Genomic DNA, 18,352 nt, shown 5'->3' on the forward strand with positions numbered 1-18,352 from the left:
GATAATGTTGGAAGGATAGTGTTGAAAGGTTTGTGTTGAAAGGATAGTGTTGGAAGAATAGTGTTGAAAGGATAGTGTTGGAAGGATTGTGTTGGAAGGATAGTGTTGAAAGGATAGTGTTGAAAGGATAGTGTTGGAAGGATTGTGTTGGAAGGATAGTGTTGAAAGGATAGTGTTGAAATGATAGTGTTGGAAGGATTGTGTTGGAAGGATAGTGTTGGAAGGATAGTGTTGGAAGGATTGTGTTGGAAGGATAGTGTTGGAAGGATATGGTTGAAAGGATAGTGTTGAAAGGATTGTGTTGGAAGGATAGTGTTGAAAGGATAGTGTTGAAAGGATAGTGTTGGAAGGATTGTGTTGGAAGGATAGTGTTGAAAGGATAGTGTTGAAAGGATAGTGTTGGAAGGATTGTGTTGGAAGGATAGTGTTGAAAGGATAGTGTTGAAAGGATAGTGTTGAAAGGATAGTTGTTGAAAGGATAGTGTTGGAAGCATAATCGGTTTATCCGTGTTGGTTGTGACCATGTTGTTTACTTACCCTGGTTGTAAGCTGATATCATGTGCATTTTCAAAATCCTTTACTTCATTTGTCCCTGTGTTCTGTGGAGATATTCTGTATAGTATGTGGTCATTGTGTCTGTGTACTGTGGAGATATTCTGTATAGTATGTGGTCATTGTGTCTGTGTTCTGTGGAGATATTCTGTATAGTATGTGGTCATTGTGTCTGTGTACTGAAATCTCCCTTGGAGAGACAGGTGTGAGAGGATCATTCCACTAGGCCTGAGGTGAACAGGCTGACTGCCATACAGGCCTCCCAGCTGGAAGACTTTAGTAGGGATGTAGTAAATCACTGATATGATACACATCAATCCCCAATTCAAATGTTTAAGATATACTGTAAGTGCATTGGTCTGCGGACCCTAAAACCCATCCAAATGTAGCATCCGTTGGTCAGAAAATCAAACGTTACAAATCACTGATATCTTTTTATTTATTTCCGAAAATACCTCTCATTTTTTGTGATAACTGATGCGAGCTCTCCTTCAGTGTTGAACAGCATATAACGGTGTTGACAGTTATTGGTCTACAAGTCATTTTGCATGCCGAACAATCACAGGCAATATCAGTTATCTATGCACTCTTGAAAATGTGGTGTTTTACTGGAATAAAAGTAAGCTACCAGAGACAATTCTCATCTGGCGATACCTGCTGAATGGAGCTTACAATATACTGTCTATTATTTTGATTGTTCAGGGTCACCATCAGCAATAGTTTTGGAGTTTCAATGAATAAACATGTGGAACTCTACGTACGCTGCACCTTGGTCCAAGTATGATTACCACGACGAGCCCTTGTGTGAGTGTGTTTTTATTTAACTAGGCAAGTCAGTTTTAAGAACAAATTATTATTTACAATGACGGCCTTCCCCAGCCAAACACAGAAGACGCTGGGACAATTTTGCACCACCCTATGGGACTCCCGATCACAGCCAGATGTGAATCAGCCTGGATTTGAACCGGGGATTGAAGTGATGCCTATTTGCAATGAGACGCAGTGCCTTAGACACTGCGCCACTCGGGGGTGTTTAGAGTACACAATTGTGTGAAACATGTTTTGAATATTGCAGCCTGTTTTTCAGGATGCATTGGGGAAAAAATGCAGCATCCAGGGATGGTAGAACGAAAGCACTGAGTATGCCAATAGAATAGGCATTTTGAGAGGGAATCTCTTGGTATGTCTGTCTGTCAGTCTGTGTGTATGTCATGTATAGGAGCCTTTCACACACATATCTGTGTGTCTGAGTGTGTGTTTTATTTACAGACAGATTGTGTTTTCTTTATAGACAGTGTGTTTTATTGTGTGTTTACTTTACAGACAGTGTGTTTTAGTGTGTGTTTACTTTACAGACAGTGTGTTTTAGTGTGTGTTTTCTTTACAGACAGAGTGTGTTTTAGTGTGTGTTTTCTTTACAGACAGAGTGTGTTTTAGTGTGTGTTTACTTTACAGAGAGTGTGTTTTAGTGTGTGTTTACTTTACAGACAGTGTGTTTTAGTGTGTGTTTACTTTACAGACAGTGTGTTTTAGTGTGTGTTTACTTTACAGACAGTGTGTTTTAGTGTGTGTTTACTTTACAGACAGTGTGTTTTAGTGTGTGTTTACTTTACAGACAGTGTGTTTTAGTGTGTGTTTACTTTACAGACAGTGTGTTTTAGTGTGTGTTTACTTTACAGACAGTGTGTTTTAGTGTCTGTTTTCTTTACAGACAGTGTGTTTTAGTGTGTGTTTACTTTACAGACAGTGTGTTTTAGTGTGTGTTTACTTTACAGACAGTTTGTTTTAGTGTGTGTTTTCTTTACAGACAGAGTGTGTTTTAGTGTGTGTTTTCTTTACAGACAGAGTGTGTTTTAGTGTGTGTTTACTTTACAGACAGTGTGTTTTAGTGTGTGTTTTCTTTACAGACAGAGTGGGTTTTAGTGTGTGTTTACTTTACAGACCGTGCGTTTTAGTGTGTTTTATTTACAGACCAATTGTGTTTTAGAGTATGCTTTCTTCACAGACATATTGTGTTTTAGAGTGTGCTTTCTTCACAGACATATTGTGTTTTAGAGTGTGCTTTCTTCACAGACATTGTCTTTTAGAGTATGCTTTCTTCACAGACATATTGTGTTTTAGAGTCTGCTTTCTTCACAGACATATTGTGTTTTAGAGTGTGCTTTCTTCACAGACATTGTGTTTTAGAGTGTGCTTTCTTCACAGACATTGTGTTTTAGAGTGTGCTTTCTTCACAGACATATTGTGTTTTAGTGTGTGCTTTCTTTACAGACATATTGTGTTTTAGAGTGTGCTTTCTTCACAGACATATTGTGTTTTAGAGTGTGTTTTAGTGTGTTTTCTTTACAGAAACTAGATGTTGGAACAGACAATAAGCCTGGCTGCCTGGCCTCCTAGCCTCCTATTGCTGCATGTCTTAATCAGAACAAGATGAAATCAATACAACTCATGACTTAAAATGTGTCTAATATGGAACCAATTTACTGCTAGACATACACATTCATACACATTCATACACATTCTTAGGGTTGTAAAGGAAGGGTATATTACTGGAAACGTTCGAAACTACAATCATTTTTATGGGAAAATCTTTCAGGGATTTTATGTAATTCATCACAAGACATCTCATGGCCCTTTTGGGTACTTACAATTATCACAGGTGTCTATAATAATCTGGCCCTCTGTGTGGCCTTATCACATGTCAAATAATTGAATAAGATTATTTTAAAATAAAAAATAGGATGAAAAAGCTGTAAAATATTATCCTAAATACTGTATAAACCATCAACTTAATTAATACCATTGTTGTTTAATATGAGGGTTTCAGCATGAAATATCCTTTATATATTTAGCAATTTTCTCTTGAACCATGTGGTCTATCAGCTAGAAACTCTGGACAATATGGACACAGATAAAATAAATGAATATTACTGAAGATTCCGGTAACTTTGATACATTACCAAAAGCTTTGTAACCCGACACTTTCCCTAAAAAATTATACAGAATGCATTCTTCAACCCGACACTTTCCCTAAAAAATAATACAGAATGCATTCTTCAACCCGACACTTTCCCTAAAAAATTATACAGAATGCATTCTTCAACCCGACACATTCCCTAAAAAATAATACAGAATGCATTCTTCAACCCGACACTTTCCCTAAAAAATTATACAGAATGCATTCTTCAACCCGACACTTTCTCCAAAAAATTATACAGAATGCATTCTTCAACCCGACACTTTCCCTAAAAAACAATACAGAATGCATTCTTCAACCCGACACTTTCCCTAAAAAATAATACAGAATGCATTCTTCAACCCGACACTTTCCCTAAAAAATAATACAGAATGCATTCTTCAACCCGACACTTTCCCTAAAAAATACACACAAAATAACACAAAGAAACACTGTGTGAGCCTGATTCAGCCCACTGCAGTAAATGGTTTTAAAATAGTAACTGTATGGCAACCCTGCTGTGTGCCTGTGTTTCTTTCAGGTGACACAGGTCCCTATAGAGTCATGTGATCAGTACGGGACGTGTGGAGAGTGCCTGAGCTCCGGTGACCCCCACTGTGGCTGGTGTGTCCTACACAACATGTGAGTATTCACTACACAACCACCACACTTTCACCTCTGAACCCTCATCTCTATGTCCACTGCTCAGTGTACACATCTACCTGGCTGTTCATTGGCTGACTCAAAGCCACTGTGACCCTCAGTAACCTTTGCTCTCAGTGACACAGTTAGCTAAACATTCTAACACACATTATGATCAGAGGTGCTTAGAACCTCGTCATCATTTGCTTTAGCGTGTTAGTGCCATTAGCCTACAACCCAAAGCAATTGATGTGATGGTTTATGACCGTATGTAAACAACCAATGAATGAAAGGCTACAGAGGCTAACCTGTGTGTATGTGGTGCTTTAAAGTAACTGATGTATTTCAGCTATAGAACAGGTTCACAGCCAGGTGTCTGTCTCGTGTCTGTCTGTGTCTGGTGTTGAGTGGCAGTTGGTCTTCTGTGATACAACTGAGGTCACAGCTCTGTGAACTCTGCTTCAGCCACCTATAGAGGAGTCACCACCACACACTGAGGTCACAGCTCTGTCAACTCTGCTTCAGCCACCTATAGAGGAGTCACCACCGCACTCTGAGGTCACAGCTCTGTGAACTCTGCTTCAGCCACCTATAGAAGAGTCACTGCCGCGCTCTGAGGTCACAGCTCTCTGCTTCACCAACCTATAGTCGTCACTACCGTGCTCTGAGCCATAGAAGCCAAGAGTGGCATCTGCTGGTGATTGCTGTTACTGCAAAACCATTTATAACTCAAGACAGCACAGACTCAGAGAGAGAGACAGAGAGAGACAGAGCAAGAGAGAGACAGATCAAGAGAGAGACAGAGAGAGACAGAGAGAGAGACGGCGAGAGAAAGAGAGAGTAAGACAGAGAGGAGAGAGAGACAGACAGATAGAGAGAGTAAGACAGAGAGGAGAGAGAGACAGAGAGACGGAGACGGAGAGAGGGAGAGACTGAGTGATAGTGAAAAGCAGCGCTGGTATTTTTCCAGATACTTGTCAGACTTAGTGATGAAAGCAAATAAATGGAGTTGAAGTGGCTGTGGTTAGATGAATTGAGCGGAGGAGTGGTGTTCTCTCTCTCTCTCTTCTTTCTATCATGTATTTGATGCATAGCCCTTCTAATCACAGACCACACTGTGAAGAAGAAGCTATAGCTGAATGTGTGTGTCAGAGCCGCTAGCTGCAATCATCATTATCGTAATGGCAGCCCCTGCAAAGTGCACTTAAAGTCATTTACATCACTCCAATGCTGGGACAGGATAAATAATTGCCTGGCGACAAGGTAATTCAGCATTTGCTCTCCTCCTTGCAGGGATGCAGGCAGGGTGTTCTGGGGCGACAGTAACACCCTCTATTATTTTGGGTTAGCATGCCTTCACTGAGATCATTTAGCATGCCATTAGAATTAACCTCAGTGGGTTCAGTGGGCTCGGATTGTAATCCCACTCATTCCTCTATAGACTGGGGACTGCTGATAATCCTGCTCACTCTGTGTTGTGTAATTGTTTATCCTGATGATGCTGAGATGATGCTGGGAGGGAGATGGTGGATTTTTAGCATTGTGACTGAGAGGGCAGCTGGGCAGGACTCAGAAGCAGTTGTTTTTGTGGTGTTATGGTGTGTGTGTGTGTGTGTGTGTGTGTGTGTGTGTGTGTGTGTGTGTGTGTGTGTGTGTGTGTGTGTGTGTGTGTGTGTGTGTACTGCATCTGGGGTGAAGAGGTCACGTCAGATCACCATCTGCTGTCTAACACTACGGTGGCCCACTTCCTGCCCAGTCTATTCTACCCTGCTCCCTGCCCTGATCCCTGCCCTACTCTACCCTGCTCTCTGCCCTGCTCCCTGTCCTGATCCCTGCCCTACTCTGCCCTACTCTGCCCTTCCCCCTGTCCTACTCTACCCTGCTCCCTGCCCTACTCTGCCCTGCTCCCTGTCCTACTCTACCCTGCTCCCTGCCCTACTCTGCCCTGCTCCCTGTCCTACTCTACCCTGCTCCCTGTCCTACTCTGCCCTTATCCCTGCCCTACTCTACCCTGCTCCCTGTCCTACTCTACCCTGCTCCCTGTCCTACTCTGCCCTGCTCCCTGCCCTACTCTACCCTGCTCCCTGTCCTACTCTACCCTGCTCCCTGTCCTACTCTACCCTGCTCCCTGTCCTACTCTGCCCTGCTCCCTGCCCTACTCTGCCCTGCTCCCTGTCCTACTCTACCCTGCTCCCTGTCCTACTCTGCCCTGCTCCCTGCCCTACTCTACCCTGCTCCCTGTCCTACTCTACCCTGCTCCCTGTCCTACTCTGCCCTGCTCCCTGCCCTACTCTGCCCTGCTCCCTGCCCTACTCTTCCCTGCTCCCTGTCCTACTCTACCCTGCTCCCTGTCCTACTCTGCCCTGCTCCCTGCCCTACTCTGCCCTGCTCCCTGCCCTACTCTGCCCTGCTCCCTGCCCTACTCTACCCTGCTCCCTGTCCTACTCTACCCTGCTCCCTGTCCTACTCTGCCCTGCTCCCTGCCCTACTCTGCCCTGCTCCCTGCCCTACTCTGCCCTGCTCCCTGTCCTACTCTACCCTGCTCCCTGTCCTACTCTGGCCCACTTCCTGCCCAGTCTATTCTACCCTGCTCCCTGCCCTGTCCCTGCCCTACTCTACCCTGCTCTCTGCCCTGCTCCCTGTCCTGATCCCTGCCCTACTCTGCCCTACTCTGCACTTCCCCCTGTCCTACTCTGCCCTGCTCCCTGCCCTACTCTGCCCTGCTCCCTGTCCTACTCTACCCTGCTCCCTGTCCTACTCTGCCCTGCTCCCTGCCCTACTCTACCCTGCTCTCTGTCCTACTCTACCCTGCTCCCTGTCCTACTCTGCCCTGCTCCCTGCCCTACTCTACCCTGCTCCCTGTCCTACTCTGCCCTGCTCCCTGTCCTACTCTGCCCTGCTCCCTGTCCTACTCTGCCCTGCTCCCTGCCCTACTCTACCCTGCTCCCTGCCCTACTCTGCCCTGCTCCCTGCCCTACTCTGCCCTGCTCCCTGCCCTACTCTGCCCTGCTCCCTGCCCTACTCTGCCCTGCTCCCTGCCCTACTCTGCCCTGCTCCCTGCCCTACTCTGCCCTGCCTTGTGAAAAGCTGTCGCTGGAGCTAATCCCAGCCTGTTTTTGACCCAGCGCTATATGGGTGTCGAGTCCCTGTCAGCCCCGCTTTATCTACTAGACATTTGCCAGCAGCATACCATCCTGCATACCACTGCTGGCTTGCTTCTGAAGCTAAGCAGGGTTGGTCCTGGTCAGTCCTTGGCTGGGAGACCAGATGCTGGAAGTGGTGTTGGAGGGCCAGTAGGAGGCACTCTTTCCTCTGGTCTAAAAAATATCCCAACGCCCCAGGCCAGTGATTGGGGACACTGCCCTGTGTAGGGTGCTGTCTTTCGGATGGGACGTTAAACGGGTGTCCTGACTCTCTGAGGTCATTAAAGATCCCATGGCACTTATTGTAAGAGTAGGGGTGTTAACCCCTGTGTCCTGGCTAAATTCCCAATATGGCCCTTAAACCATCACGGTCACCTAATAATCCCCAGTTTACAATTGGCTCATTCATCCCCCTCCTCTCCCCTGTAACTATTCCCCAGGTTGTTGCTGCAAATGAGAACGTGTTCTCAGTCAACTTACCTGTTAAAATAACAGATTAAAGAAAAATAAATAAATAAATATAGACACAGTGAAGTGAAATGAGTTAGTAATGCAGTGCTCAGTGAGAGAGGTCGTTGTTTAGTCTGATAATGCCCTGTTGACCAGAAGAGGCTGTTGATTCAGGGTGGAGGCTCTTGTTGAAACCTGCTGCAGATGAATACATCTGTTTCCCCCCTTTCTGCATCATCCACCCTCCACCTCCTTCAACTAAACAGCCTCTGAGTACTACGGCTTCATCCTCCACAGCGGTGACTGCCTGGCCACCATGGACACTTTCTTCCCCAAATCAATGTTGACTTCATGAAATTAGCCCTCCTTCTTCTCTCCAATGTTTGCTCCTTTTCCCCTGAAGGCGTGTGTCTGTCTGTGCCACCATGGAGCTCGGCTCAGCTAGGTTAGAGATGTACTGGCTCTTATTAAGATGCTCTCTCTCTCTCATCCTCACTCTCTCATCCTCTCTCTCTCTCTGTCTCTCTCTCTCATCCTCACTCTCTCATCCTCTCTCTCTCTCTCTCTCTCTTTTCTTCTCTTCCAAACACACTGTTTTCCCCTCTAGTCTTTATACTATATGTTTTGCCACCATTGAAGTTCTGCATGTTAAGGTGGGTAATTAGGAACATGGCAGCACATTAGGCAGCTCTAGTGATGAGGACAGACTAGAGAGGCAGGCAGGGTTGGCCAGGAGAGGAGAGGAGTATCTTCTTTCATTTCTTTCTTTTTTCTGTCCTCCCTTCTATCTTTCACACTGGCTGAGACTCCACACACAATCCTTTAATTGCCAGCAGCTGTTACAGACAGTATGGACCCATTGAAAGCTTCAGGAATGGGGGGGGGGGGGGGGGGGGATGAGAGAGAGAGAGAGCGAGAGAGAGCATTTGATGTCATATTCTCAGGTCCACAAAGTGAGCAGTGTTTTGATTGCAGTTCAGAGGAACATAATCATCTCAAGCGCTCTTCAGCTCTGACAGGCCCTGAATGGACCAACAGCTGTTGGTTAACTGGCGGTCTGGTCTGACCACAGTCTTAACCACTCAGAGCAATAAACAGTCTAGTGCAGTGTCACTCTATTCCTTGCAACCCCTGCACGATTACCTACCTAATCACTCTGAAGATGCTTTACCTTCTCAATGTTTAACACATTACAAGGGGGGGGGGGGGGGGGGGTTGTTGATCAGATATGTCAGGATTATAGTTTGGGTTTGATCCAGAGAGGAGATGTGTAGGGTGAGGAGGGGTCACCCAGAATGAAAGCGTGTCACTTCCGATGGACGGCCACATACTAATACTGGGTGGCAGGTAGCTTAGTGGTTAGCGCGATGGGCCAGTAACCTGAGAGGTCACTGGTTCAAATACCTGAGCCGACAAGGTGAAAAACTGTCAATGTGCCTTTGGGCAAGGTACTTACTCCAAGGGTGCCGTACTACTCTGGCTGATCCTGTAAAACAACACATTTCACTATACATATCTGGTGTATGTGAAAATATAACATATTTTATTTTGGGGGGGGACTAGTTAGAGGAGAATAGTGAAATGAACATACAGTAACACAACATTATGTACAATTAATAAAAATATAAACGCAAGATGTAAAGTGTTGGTCCTATGGTTCATGAGCTGAAATAAAAGATCCCAGAAATTCTCCACACGCACAAAAAGCTTATTTCTCAAAAGAAAATCACAATTACTCCCTGTTAGTGAGCATTTCTCCTTTGCCAATATAATCCATCCACCTGACAGGTGTGGCATATCATTACACAGGTGCACCTTGTGCTGGGGCAATGAAATGCCACTCTAAAATTTGTTACACAACACAATGCCACAGATATCTCAAGTTTTGAGGGAGCATGCAATTGGCATGCTGACTGCAGGAAGGTCCAACAGAGCTGTTGCCAGGAAATGTCATGTTAATTTCTTTACCATAAGCCATCTCCAACTTCATTTTATAGAATTTGGCAGTATGTCACAACCGTAGACCATGTGGAACCACGCCAGCCCAGGACCTCCATATCCGTCTTCTTCACTTGTGGGAACGCGTGTATGGCGTCGTGTGGCCGAGCGGTTTGCTGATGTCAACGTTGTGAACAGAGTGCCCCATGGTGGCGGTTATGGTATGAGCAGGTATAAGCTACGGAACACGAACACAATTGCATTTTGTCAATGGCAATTTGAATGAATGGACAGAGATACCATCACAAGTTCCTGAGCCCATTGTCGTGTCATTCATCCGCCGCACTCAATTAAGGTTTTATCATAATAAAGCATGGCCCCACGTCGCAACGATCTGTACGTAATTCCTGAAAGCTGAAAATGTCCCAGTGGCCTGCATACTCACCAGACATGTCACCCATTGAGCATGCTTGGGAAGCTCTGGATCGATGTGTAGGACAGCGTGTTCCAGTTCCCGCCAATATCCAGCAACTACGCACAGCCATTGAAGAAGAGTGGGACAACATTCCACAGGCCACACTCAACAGCCTGATCAACTCTATGCGAAGGAGATGTGTCACGCTGCATGAGGCAAATGGTGGTCAGACTAGATACTGACTGGTTTTCTGATACACACCCCTACTTTTTCATTAAGGTTTCTGTGACCAACAGATGCATATCTGTATTCTCAGTCATGTGAAATCCATAGATTAGGGCCTAATGAATTTGTTTCTATTGACTAATGTCCTTATATGAACTGTAACTCAGTAAAATCTTTGAAATTGTTGCATGTTGTGTTTATATTTTTGTTCAGTACAATATTTATGTTAGGCAGGGACAGGGCTGGTAGCCAGTAGAAGTCGTAAATGCTGTCCAATGACTTGTTCAGCACCCTGGCAGGCCACTCACACAGTCTTACTACATCACCAAGCCCTCCATCAGGGGTTTAGATTGAGGCCCAAATCTTTAGTTCAGAGGAACAGATTTGGGACGTGGGCCAATAGTGTTTCATATATGATGCTATTTCAAATGATTTGTCTGATCTACAATAGGGCTAATTAAACAGTCTATATTGCATTACCGCTAATTTGCAACACCGCTAATTAGCACATGGCCACTGTCTTCCATGGTCTGATACACTCTGACCCATCATGAGATTTGAATTACCGCTAATTTGCAACACCGCTAATTAGCACATGGCCACTGTCTTCCACGGTAAGATACACTCTGACCCATCATGAGATTTGAATGGCAGTCCTATAGACTCCAGTAAGCCGAAGTGTAGTTCTATTGACTGCAGTAAGCCTACGTGTAGTCCTATAGACTCCAGTAAGCCTAAGTGTAGTCCTATATACTCCAGTAAGCCTAAGTGTAGTCCTATAGACTCCAGTAAGCCTAAGTGTAGTCCTATAGACTCCAGTAAGCCTAAGTGTAGTCCTATAGTCTCCAGTAAGCCTAAGTGTACTTCTATAGACTCCAGTAAGCCTAAGTGTAAATCTATATCCTCCAGTAGGCCTAAGTGTAGTCCTATATACTCCAGTAAGACTAAGTGTAGTCCTATATACTCCAGTAAGCCTAAGTGTAGTCCTATAGACTCCAGTAAGCCTAAGTGTAGTCCTATAGACTCCAGTAAGCCTAAGTGTAGTCCTATAGACTCCAGTAAGCCGAAGTGCAGTCCTAGAAATTCTACAGTAGCTTCTCACAAACGAGTGCTTCTGAACGATGTAAAGCACAGAAAGTATCAAATGTCCACTTGTTTCCAATGCTAACATCAATTAGGCCAGTGATGATAATGGCTGTATTGAGGGTGTCTCTCTGTGTGTCTAATGGCCACGTTAACAGTGTGTTCCGTAGTCAGAACTGGGTACTGGCACTGCATCAATCTCTCTCCCAAATGAACTGCTAATGAGATTTCGATCAACAAACATGCCCAACATATCAATAGAGCCATGTATCTATCTGAGCCATACAGAGACACAATACCGTTATTATTAATGATGATGGCATATTTACTGTTATTTATTTATTATTATTTATTGTTATTGCCATGGAGATGGGTTTGATATGGAAACCAGGCCGGGATCATGTCAGCTTTATCTTATGCCCAGTCTCCCTCCTCCCTCCCTCCATGCCTGTCGTTTAATTTACAGCCAGAGACATGGACGAGGGGCAGTAAGGTGGAGGGAGTGAGAGGGAGGAGGAGATCCAATTATTGTATTACTCATAAGCCAATTATTAATAAACCCATTTGGTACCCCTTGAGAGGAGCCTGTTAGAGGAGCCTGACATATCTCCCTCCCTCCCTCCACCTCTCTATCTCTCTCCCTCCACCTCCCTCCATCTCCCTCCCTCCCTCTCCCTCCCTCCCCCTCCCTCCCTCCCTCCCTCCCTCCCTCCCTCCCTCCCTCCCTCCCTCCCTCCCTCCCTCCCTCCCTCCCTCCCTCCCTCCCTCTATCTCTCTATCTATGAGTCAGTCTGAATAACTAAACATGTGTGTGAGACATACGTGATGTGTATGGTTACGGAACATGTGGGTCTGAGCAGTTGGGATGTCAGTGAGGTTTGTTGAAATGTGTGTGAGTCTGTTTATTGTCTTGTTTATATATGATTGTTATTGTTTGAATCTTTGACAATTTGAATGGCTCTCTTTCCCTCCCACTGCCTCCATTTAAATGGATATTCACACACATCAGGGAGGCAGCAGCACGCAACAAAGGGTCAATTTTAACTAATATCTCAAGGAGATTGTTCAAGATTGACTTTGAAATTCCCGACGTCCCGGCCACTAGGGGCAACAGTGAAAGCTATTACCATCAAGTAGGTTTGGGTTTTGCTAGGACGTGGTGGACGTGGATGGAGGATAGGTTTGGGTTTTGCTAGGGCGTGGTGGACTGGGATGGAGGATAGGTTTGGGTTTTGCTAGGGCGTGGTGGACGGGGATGGAGGATAGGTTTGGGTTTTGCTAGGGCGTGGTGGACGGGGATGGAGGATAGGTTTGGGTTTTGCTAGGGCGTGGTGGACGTGGATGGAGGATAGGTTTGGGTTTTGCTAGGGCGTGGTGGACTGGGATGGAGGATATGTTTTGGTTTTGCTAGGGCGTGGTGGACGTGGATGGAGGATAGGTTTGGGTTTTGCTAGGGCGTGGTGGACGTGGATGGAGGATAGGTTTGGGTTTTGCTAGGGCGTGGTGGACTGGGATGGAGGATAGGTTTGGGTTTTGCTAGGGCGTGGTGGACTGGGATGGAGGATAGGTGTAATCCCATGACTCTGGATCAGAAGGTTGCGGGTTTAACCCTATCCCAAACCTTAACCCTTATCTTAACCATTCAGAACGAGTCCCTAAATTTAACCCGTAACTTCTAAATTTGACATTTGTCGAAATGGAACAATACGGAGCAACCCAGGGTGTCAAAATATTTCAACATTTGAAGTTTAGAGAAACGTAGATAAGCTTCTAATTCTGCAGTGAGACTGTGAGAGCTTGTTGAGTATCTGGGTGTTCTGGAGGGAAATGTAGCTCAGCACAGCACAGCAGCTCAGCCCACAGCAGCTCAGCCCACAGCAGCCCAGCACAGCACAGCAGCTCAGGGTTGTTCTCAGTAATCATTCAAGATGGCAGAGTGTGATGATGTTATCTGTGCGTACTGGGAGCTTTGCGCAGTCTGCCTCAGTACATACATATACACAGAGTCCCCAGACACCCAGTCCATCCAAGCAGCTGAGGCAATACAGACAGTACATTAGATGTATCAGAGGAAAGGAGACAGCCGATCCTGTGACATAACAGATGATGCAGTAGACCTACTTAATCTTTGGATGATGGACCTGTTGTTATATTAAACACCATCAAATATTCACTATACATACAGTATCCCTCCATCCCTCTCTCCCTGTTTCTCTCCATCCCTTCATTCCTTTCGCTTGCATCTGATATTGTTCATCTAAACTCCTAAACTCCTTTCACACCTCCAAGATTCATGTTCCGGCGCCGACAGAGATGGCCGCCTCGCTTCGCGTTCCTAGGAAACTATGCAGTTTTTTGTTTTTTTTACGTGTTATTTCTTACACTAGTACCCCAGGTCATCTTAGGTTTCATCACATACAGCCGAGAAGAACTACTGAATATAAGATCAGTGTCAACTCACCACCAGTACGACCAAGAATATGTTTTTCGCGATGCGGATCCTGTGTTCTGCCTTACAACCAGTGCCACGGGATGGTTCCCATGCAGCGACCCAAAAAAACGACTCAGAAAAAGAGGGAAACGAAGCGGTCTTCTGGTCAGACTCCGGAGACGGGCACATCGTGCACCACTCCCTAGCATTCTTCTTGCCAATGTCCAGTCTCTTGACAACAAGGTTGATGAAATCCGAGCAAGGGTAGCATTCCAGAGGGACATCAGAGACTGTAACGTTCTCTGCTTCACGGAAACGTGGCTCACTGGAGAGACGCAATCCGAAGCGGTGCAGCCAGCGGGTTTCTCCACGCATCGCGCGGACAGAAACGAACATCTTTCTGGTAAGAAGAGGGGCGGGGGCGTATGCCTTATGGCCAACGTGACATGGTGTGATGAAAGAAACATACAGGAACTCAAATCCTTCTGTTCACCTGATTTAGAATTCCTCACAATCAAATGTAGACCGCATTATCTACCAAGAGAATTCTCTTCGATTATAATCACAGCCGTATATATCCCCCCCAAGCAGACACATCGATGGCTCTGAACGAACTTTATTTAACTCTCTGCAAACTGGAAACGATTTATCCGGAGGCTGCATTCATTGTAGCTGGGGATTTTAACAAGGCTAATCTGAAAACAAGACTCCCTAAATTTTATCAGCATATCGATTGCGCAACCAGGGGTGGAAAGACCCTGGATCATTGTTACTCTAACTTCCGCGACGCATATAAGGCCATGCCCCGCCCCCCTTTCGGAAAAGCTGACCACGACTCCATTTTGTTGATCCCTGCCTACAGACAGAAACTAAAACAAGAAGGTCCCACGCTGAGGTCTGTCCAACGCTGGTCCGACCAAGCTCACTCCACACTCCAAGACTGCTTCCATCACGTGGACTGGGAGATGTTTCGTATTGCGTCAGCCAACAACATTGACGAATACGCTGATTCGGTGTGCGAGTTCATTAGAACGTGCGTTGAAGATGTCGTTCCCATAGCAACGATTAAAACATTCCCCAACCAGAAACCGTGGATTGATGGCAGCATTCGTGTGGAACTGAAGGCGCGAACCACTGCTTTTAATCAGGGCAAGGTGTCTGGTAACATGACTGAATACAAACAGTGCAGCTATTCCCTCCGCAAGGCTATCAAACAAGCTAAGCGTCAGTACAGAGACAAAGTAGAATCTCAATTCAACGGCTCAGACACAAGAGGCATGTGGCAGGGTCTACAGTCAATCACGGACTACAGGAAGAAACCCAGCCCAGTCACGGACCAGGATGTCTTGCTCCCAGGCAGACTAAACAACTTTTTTGCCCGCTTTGAGGACAATACAGTGCCACTGACACGGCCTGCAACGAAAACATGCGGTCTCTCCTTCACTGCAGCCGAAGTGAGTAAGACATTTAAACGTGTTAACCCTCGCAAGGCTGCAGGCCCAGACGGCATCCCCAGCCGCGCCCTCAGAGCATGCGCAGACCAGCTGGCCGGTGTGTTTACGGACATATTCAACCAATCCCTATACCAGTCTGCTGTTCCCACATGCTTCAAGAGGGCCACCATTGTTCCTGTTCCCAAGAAAGCTAAGGTAACTGAGCTAAACGACTACCGCCCCGTAGCACTCACATCCGTCATCATGAAGTGCTTTGAGAGACTAGTCAAGGACCATATCACCTCCACCCTACCTGACACCCTTGACCCACTCCAATTTGCTTACCGCCCAAATAGGTCCACAGACGATGCAATCTCAACCACACTGCACACTGCCCTAACCCATCTGGACAAGAGGAATACCTATGTGAGAATGCTGTTCATCGACTACAGCTCGGCATTCAACACCATAGTACCCTCCAAGCTCGTCATCAAGCTCGAGACCCTGGGTCTCGACCCCGCCCTGTGCAACTGGGTACTGGACTTCCTGACGGGCCACCCCCAGGTGGTGAGGGTAGGCAACAACATCTCCTCCCCGCTGATCCTCAACACTGGGGCCCCACAAGGGTGCGTTCTGAGCCCTCTCCTGTACTCCCTGTTCACCCACGACTGCGTGGCCACGCACGCCTCCAACTCAATCATCAAGTTTGCGGACGACACAACAGTGGTAGGCTTGATTACCAACAACGACGAGACGGCCTACAGGGAGGAGGTGAGGGCCCTCGGAGTGTGGTGTCAGGAAAATAACCTCACACTCAACGTCAACAAAACTAAGGAGATGATTGTGGACTTCAGGAAACAGCAGAGGGAACACCCCCCCATCCACATCGATGGAACAGTAGTGGAGAGGGTAGCAAGTTTTAAGTTCCTCGGCATACACATCACAGACAAACTGAATTGGTCCACTCACACAGACAGCATCGTGAGGAAGGCGCAGCAGCGCCTCTTCAACCTCAGGAGGCTGAAGAAATTCGGCTTGTCACCAAAAGCACTCACAAACTTCTACAGATGCACAATCGAGAGCATCCTGGCGGGCTGTATCACCGCCTGGTATGGCAACTGCACCGCCCTCAACCGTAAGGCTCTCCAGAGGGTAGTGAGGTCTGCACAACGCATCACCGGGGGCAAACTACCTGCCCTCCAGGACACCTACACCACCCGATGCTACAGGAAGGCCATAAAGATCATCAAGGACATCAACCACCCGAGCCACTGCCTGTTCACCCCGCTGTCATCCAGAAGGCGAGGTCAGTACAGGTGCATCAAAGCTGGGACCGAGAGACTGAAAAACAGCTTCTATCTCAAGGCCATCAGACTGTTAAACAGCCACCACTAACATTGAGTGGCTACTGCCAACACACTGTCAATGCCACTGACTCTACTCCAGCCACTTTAATCATGGGAATTGATGGGAAATGATGTAAATATATCACTAGCCACTTTAAACAATGCTACCTTATATAATGTTACTTACCCTACATTATTCATCTCATATGCATACGTAGATACTGTACTCTATATCATCGACTGCATCCTTATGTAATACATGTATCACTAGCCACTTTAACTATGCCACTTGGTTTACATACTCATCTCATATGTATATACTGTACTCGATATCATCTACTGTATCTTGCCTATGCTGCTCTGTACCATCACTCATTCATATATCCTTATGTACATATTCTTTATCCCCTTACATTGTGTATAAGACAGTAGTTTTTTTTGGAATTGTTAGTTAGATTACTTGTTCGTTATTACTGCATTGTCGGAACTAGAAGCACAAGCATTTCGCTACACTCGCATTAACATCTGCTAACCATGTGTATGTGACAAATAAATTTGATTTGATTTGATTTTGATTTGGTTCGCTGTCCGATAACAGTAACGGAAGGAGTGAGAGGACATGCCCATTTTAGAGATGTCTCTCTCCACTCCCGTGTCTTTAAACATGGTACTTGGAGGGAAGGAGCTGCAATCAACAAGCCTTCGGCCACACCACTCGGCCCAGGGAGGAGGTTAGGGAGGAGGGGAGAGGTGCGGAAATCTCCGCCTGTCGCCTGCCTCTCCTGTCAGGGCCAGAGAGAGAGACAGCGACAGAGATGTGCACGTGCGTGTGTGCGTGCATGTGTGTGTGTCAGGGAACCAGCCGCGGCAGAGACGATAGCGTAATTGCCTGTCTAGAGCAGAGGGAGGCTGAGAGGCAGTGGTAGAGGACCTAGAGGTTAGTCCGCCATCACCATTACTACCCCCCATAAGGAACTAGTGCCTTAGACCTCTGTGTCTCAATGGAGCTCACACCACTGACTGACTGACAGACTAGCAGACTGACTGACTGACGAGCAGACTGACTGACTGACTAACTAGCAGACTGACAGACTGACTGACTAGCAGACTGACTGACTGACTAGCTGACTGTCTGACTGACTAGCTGACTGACTGACTAGCTGACTGACTGACTGACTGACTAGCAGACTGACTGATTGACTAGCAGACTGACTGACTGACTAGCAGACTGCCTGACTGACGGACTAGCAGACTGACTAACAGACTGACTAGCAGACTGACTGACTGACTGACTGACTGGAAGACTGACTGAATGACAGACTAGCAGACTGACTGACGGACAGATGGACTAACAGACTGACTGACTGACAGACTAGCAGACTGACTGACAGACTGACTAGCAGACTGACTGACAGACTGTCTGATGGACTAGCAGACAGACTAGCAGACTGACTGAATGACTGACTAACTAGCAGACTGACGGACTGACTGACTAGCAGACTGACTGACAGACTGTCTGACGGACTAGCAGACAGACTGACTGACGGACTAGCAGACTGACTAGCAGACTGACGGACTGACTAGCAGACTGACTGACAGACTGCCTAGCAGACTGACGGACTGACTGCCGAGCAGACTGACGGACTGACTGATGAGCAGACTGACTGACTGACTGACTGACTAGCAGACTGACTGACTGGCGGACTAGCAGACTGACTGACTGACTAGCAGACTGACT

General features: G+C 46.5%; 1 protein-coding gene across 1 annotated transcript in view; it reads left to right on the forward strand.

The window, feature by feature from the left end:
• The window catches only part of LOC109907047 (plexin-A2-like), a 414,465-nt gene that overhangs the window by 234,248 nt on the left and 161,865 nt on the right, over positions 1–18,352 (forward strand). The window contains 1 exon segment of the mRNA XM_031793327.1: positions 4,050–4,150. Coding sequence (XP_031649187.1) covers positions 4,050–4,150 — 101 coding nt within the window.

The sequence above is a fragment of the Oncorhynchus kisutch genome, linkage group LG17, assembly GCF_002021735.2.
Source record: "Oncorhynchus kisutch isolate 150728-3 linkage group LG17, Okis_V2, whole genome shotgun sequence".
Classification (NCBI taxonomy): domain Eukaryota; kingdom Metazoa; phylum Chordata; class Actinopteri; order Salmoniformes; family Salmonidae; genus Oncorhynchus; species Oncorhynchus kisutch.